The 6000-nt window shown below is 32.5% G+C and overlaps 1 protein-coding gene across 8 annotated transcripts in view; it reads right to left on the minus strand.

Annotated features, from left to right (window-relative positions):
* Nucleotides 1-6000, minus strand: part of SFSWAP (splicing factor SWAP) — a 56688-nt gene that overhangs the window by 46465 nt on the left and 4223 nt on the right. For all 8 annotated transcript variants that reach the window (XM_085321134.1, XM_085321133.1, XM_085321135.1 and 5 more), the window contains exon 4: nucleotides 2795-2880. In XM_085321134.1, the coding sequence (XP_085177260.1) occupies nucleotides 2795-2880 (86 nt within the window). The remainder of the gene's footprint in view (nucleotides 1-2794; nucleotides 2881-6000) is intronic.

Below are 6000 nucleotides of genomic sequence, written 5' to 3' on the forward strand. Positions count from 1 at the left end.
ACCAATGACAACACTGAGTATTTCATTAATAAAATAAAGAATTTGAATAACAGTAAACACCATCAATACATTTCCACTTCTGAAATTCCATGTAAGGAGCAYTGAAACCTCAAAACCAAGAAGGGAGAAGGGGAGGAATGGATAAACTTCACCATTCATTGTCTTTAATTTCATACTCAGAAAAGTCTGTTCTGTCCTGTGCTCAATAACATCTAGAAATGCATACTGTATACTTACGAAGAATCATTAATATGACACTTCATTCATTTTAGCTTTCACTTTTTTCTCTCTCTCTCTCTATATGAAGTACATTGCAGAACTCTGAAAACCTTTTTAAGATACCACAAGCACAAGAGACTGATGCTCTATTTAAGTAAAAAATCTGAATGAGATCAAAAAATATATTTTTTTAGAATTATTTCAGCTGATCAGATTTTTGTTAGAACAACATATTCAATCCAGAAAATAATTAGTTGTTTCAAATTTTATTTGTGCTCTAGAACACTGTCAAAGATTGCTTTAATTAGAGGCAATGTAGTTCTCAACAATCTGACAGCACTTGTGCATACTCAGTTTCACAATTTAATCCTATGTTGAGTTTTCCTGTTCCTGCAGTTCTTAGGTAGAAATACAAAAAACACTAAGGCCTTTTCTCATCTAGAAAAAACAAAGCAGTTGTCAATCTTTCCTCATAATTTTGAAAGATAATATGTCCTTATTGCACACTTCCTTGGCATTCCAGGCTCCTCAACAACAAAAGGTTTATCCACAACCTTTTTAAAATGAGGAAAAAAACCCAGCAAAACAAAAAACCCTCTTTTGCAGTAGTGCTGCCTAGCTACTTAATTTTCATTTAACATTTATATTTTGGATTGCTCTTTTATTTTATATTATTTTATACCTGTTGAACTACAGCTTACAAATTTTGAATGAAGTCTCCAGGTTACCAAGCTGATTTTCAAATTTTATTCTGCTTCCAAACACTTTAGAGTTTCCTCCTCAAAATTATTAACAACTGTCCTTCCTCACCACTAAGAACAGCATCAACAAGCTGTTCATCAACTGTACCTCACAAGTCTTTAAATGTTTATTAGCAGTAGACTCAGGAGAGACCCAGGACATCATTCTGTTACCTTCACAGATTAACAATGTATCACCATGCTTTTTCCAATCACAGGTGGACCAGCATAGTGGCAATTTAATTTATGACATGCTTCTCTGCTACATGGGGAGAAGGTACAGTAACAAATATATTTTTTTAAATGCCTGTGAAACCCACTAATGATTTTTAGTTGTGTAAATATATTTCATATATATAATACACACACACACACATATATATACATAYACACACCCCCCACATACAGCATTTACTCTCTGCTCATTTGAATAATTTCAATATACTGAAATTCAGTAGCAGACTTACTGCAGTAATTTTGCATTTAGGTCCCATATTGCATTCTGCAACTACATTGCATATGTGCAACTACATATCTTAAGCTTTAGAAGAAAACATAGCAAAGCAGCTTTGTAGAACAACAAACTATCTTTCACTAGCATGCTGATAAATCTTGAAAGTAACATCTAAAAGTTAAAAAAAAAAAAAACAGCGACTGACTGAAAATTCATTCTTATTCTAAGACTAAAGTATAACTCATAATACAAAGGCAATAATATATAAAAATCTTCACTGAACTCAGATGTAGGTTTCTGAGCACTTCACTATTGAAGCATGTTGTAAGATTTAATAGAAAATATAGAAAATAAAACTAGAACAAGTGAAGTTGCACAGTAAATAGATTTGTTAAATGTCTTTTATTTCATAGACATACAGAACAGGATAGATGACTTTCAGTTAATATCTAATTAAGTAGAAAACATCTTACAAAAATAGCCTATGTTCAAGATTAATTATTCTTACAAATTGACTCGACTCTTTACTGGCAAATGTTATCAAATTGAGAAGGCAGCCCAAAAGTAAATTAACACTTTCATAACAACACTATACACGAAAGAATATTATTTGACTTTTTGGTATCTCTTAAAAAAAACTGAAGCACATTGAAATTTCTTATGTTTACAACTGTTCTCAGATACCAATGTTACCTCATTTCACTGAAATACCTTGGAAAGAGAAGACTATTCAGGTCCCTTCAGAGAAAACATGCAAGCCGCCATCAAGTTTACTGCTTACAGTGTAGTAAATTCTGGTAACATCATACCAAGAAAGGAACTTCTATAATGCTATTTATAATTTTCTAGAAATAAACTATTACTTTTCTCCTTCAACAGGCTAGTCTTAAACAGCTTTAAAAACAGTCACTTCCTCCCTGCTTCAGATTGGGACTGAATTAAAAAGAACACAGAAAGAATCTCTAAGAGAAGCAATTTTTGGTTTAACTGTTCTTTACATTTGAAATGCCAACCCCAGAGTTTCTTTATGATTTTCTTAAAAAGAGATCTGCTACTTCATACACAATTCATCTTGTGTGTTGGCTGATGCATGGTGGTAATCTTAATAAGCATATACAGAAGAACAATTGTATTATTCCAAATTATCTAAAATAATACCACAAGTGATGCTAAATGTACTTAGTACAAACATTTTATTATTTTCTACATGAGAAAGAAGATTCAATAACCTAAGGTGGAACAAGCTACTAAACTAGCTAAGCTACTATTTTAGAATGGTTTAAAAATCTACCAAGCTAAAGCTAATGGAAAAAATCCAGTAAAGCACCATAATTCCTTGCAACTGACTGAAAAACAGGCTGTATTAAAAATACACACTTACTAATTCCACATCAGAAGGTACATTCAATCCTGAAGGTGCAACAAAAGGTTCCTCATTTTCTTCTACATTTTCTGTCTGAACTGTTTCTACAAGAAATGACAGAGTAAAAAATTGTATAAGAAACATTAAAATACACAAATATTCACATAAAGTTATTGAAACAAACTATATCTACAAAGATGTGCAATCTAGGAATATCTCAATTTAAACTATAAACAGCATTAGCACTAAACATTTTTAAATGTCTCCTCTCTCCTATATTACACGCAGTCTTCTTTACAGTAAATATAATTAAGATTGTGTAAATCATGTCTTAACGGAAATATCAAGAAGTCTAAAACCATAATCCTGAATAAAGTACTGAAGGTAAACAGGTGTCCAATCACATGGCAAAAATCTTTTTTTTAAAAAAAAATAAAAATAAAGGAAACCCACTCAAAATTAGGGGTAACCATTTTCAATACAGTAGGTGAATCCTTTCCCAATAAAGATTAAGATGCTGTAGATACCAACTTTCTCTAAAATTATTAAGAACCCTGGTAGGCGGTAGATGAATCTAGCTAGTTGCCTGTTAATGTACCACTTCATCCTATGCAAACAAGCCAAGCACTTCCATCATCTTCGTAAGCTTAGTGAAAATTGTACAGTAATGCAATAGGGAGGCTAAAATTCACTCCTATCACCTGCAGAGATAAACCAGTAGCTGACTTATAACGGATTAAAATAAACATTGCTAGTAACCTGTGAGGTCAGTCTTAAATTCGTACAATTACTTTTATGCCAAGTTTAACATACCCAAATACTTAACAAACAGATTTATCATATTAACTGCTTGTCTAAAATAGCTATTCTTTTATAAAGGTCAATTTGTATTACAGTCTATTATGTAGTACAACAGAAACATTCCTCCAAAAATATTTGGCTTTATAAATTCTTCCAGTTATTTATGTGGAAAGTTTATATTTTTTAAACTCTGAGCACGATCTATTCTACTGGCTTTGGTTTAAATATCTTCAGAGAAACTAAACCCCAATCTCACCCTAACAAGTTAGAGAATGCAAACACTAGTAAAACCCGAAGGATGAAAATGTASTTTATACAACAAAGGTTATGACTGTATTTTAAAAGTAATTCAGCATCATGCTGACATTACATTTTTATTAGCAATCAGCTTCAAGAACTTATGAAAAATTACAGGCAAACTTGCAGAACAGAGTTGAACAGAGCAAATAAAGCAATTAAACTTCTGTAATAATACACATTAAAATCCAAGACAACATATGTTTTCTGTTCTTTAGAAATTTAAAATCCATGGGTAGACTAGATGCAATTACAAATGACAAGCTGTTAGTTACCTCGTATGTTAAATGGCATCAAAGAATACAGACAGAACAGCTTATCTTGTGTCAGTATAATAGCAAGTATTTATACAGAAGCTCCTATCTATGCAAGAAAGAGTTAAGTCTTTGTTCCTTAATTTTTTTAATGGATTTAAATAGATTAGCTCCAAAAAGCACACAGAAATTTTGGCATCAAGGAAAGGAGAAAGAACAAGCAGCCAAGGAAGAACAAGACTGTTTCTTTTGGCAGGAATTCCAGCTAACACTTAAAAGAGCTCACAGAACTACTCTGGAATTCACATTACTTTTACGTGCACCTTCCAATATTGAATTTTCTTCTACTATGATTTACAGAAAAAATATGCAGGGCATTTACAGGTCCATGTTGCTGGGAATTCTGGCCATAGAGAATTCTATTGAAAGACTGTATAGTAAGAGTACAGCAAAACATAATACAAATGTTGCTATTTCACTTTTTCCCCCTAAGTGCCTTTTATACCAACTTACTAGAAAATCCTCTTTTATTAGCCATCATTACTAAAAATATCCTAGAAGACACAGTTCAACAAGAAACTTTACAACTAATATTCTAGTGATCTGCTTCTCTTGAGCAGCACTGAAAATTCTCAGATTGCACCGCAAGATTGTGTAATAGTGTAGGGTGACGCTTCCTTGCTGCATCAAATATTAAATGCAACTTAACTTGTAAGGAAAAAAGGTAATTCTATCTCTTTGACAGTGATTAACTTGTCACATTTTAACATCTACATAGAACCACATTCCCAAAAATACGACATAAATAAGACTGAAGTTGTTCTAGATACCTCATCACTTTAACAGAGAAAAATAATGTGTAGTAATCCAGTCAAACAATTTGGAGTCATGACAGCATTCTTACCAACTGGAATTTCTGCTTATTACCTACACAAGTGATCAAAGGTAGATTCCCTAACACTATGGCGCGTTTTCACAGACAGTTTTGCAAACAGCTCTTACCATATAGACACACTATGAGGTTCAACAGATTCTCGTTTAGTGAGCAAAAAGGTAAGGACGTTCACTTTTTTAATCTCTCTGTGCGAGAGAGACGGAGGAGCTCAATGACAAACATGCTCTCTATTATCTGCAGTTTTACAATAGGCTTACCCCTAGCTATTCACTGGTCTACCTAACGTACAAAACATCCATTTCATAAGCAATATTCAAAGACTGTAGGCAGTCTGGTTCAAAACTGCTGGGTCATGCAATTTACCAGACAAATGGGAATAAAACAAAWCAAAGACAACCGAGAAAAGATCGTGCAATTCAGTATCAGTACTGAAAAGTACAGGGGAAACTTTTGGTAGAATGTAAGTGGCAGTGACAGTGCCCTGGCATGACCTTCCATACCAAACTGCAAAACAATTGAACAATCTTTAGAATATAAAATGATCCTACATTTTATTTTTATATCACACAACTTGGTAAAATAAATACATCTCATACAACTGTAATCCACCAATATGAAATTAAGACAACTCTATGTTTACTAAATGATCTTAAGTTTATCAAGACACAGTTCAATAACACTGTGAAAACTTCCTTAAGATTTCATGTTAAAAATATAAAGTTATTGTAATTAAAGATAGGAAACTGAGAACCAGAACTCTGCATTTTCTAAGAACCTGGAGAGGGACAAACTATGTTAAAGAGAGATTCATTTTAACAATTCAGATGACAAAAATCTAAGCTTAAAAAAAAAAAAAAAAAAAAAAACAGTAAACAGTGTAATAAATACCAGCCTTCTGATTTGGTGCATTGTTCTAAAATTAATAATCATCCTATTAAGATGAGATAAACATTGACCAAGTGTTTAAGAGCTCAGCT

The sequence above is a fragment of the Rhea americana genome, unplaced genomic scaffold, assembly GCF_003343005.1.
Source record: "Rhea americana isolate MKP2758 unplaced genomic scaffold, rheAme1 scaffold_68, whole genome shotgun sequence".
Classification (NCBI taxonomy): Eukaryota; Metazoa; Chordata; class Aves; order Rheiformes; family Rheidae; genus Rhea; species Rhea americana.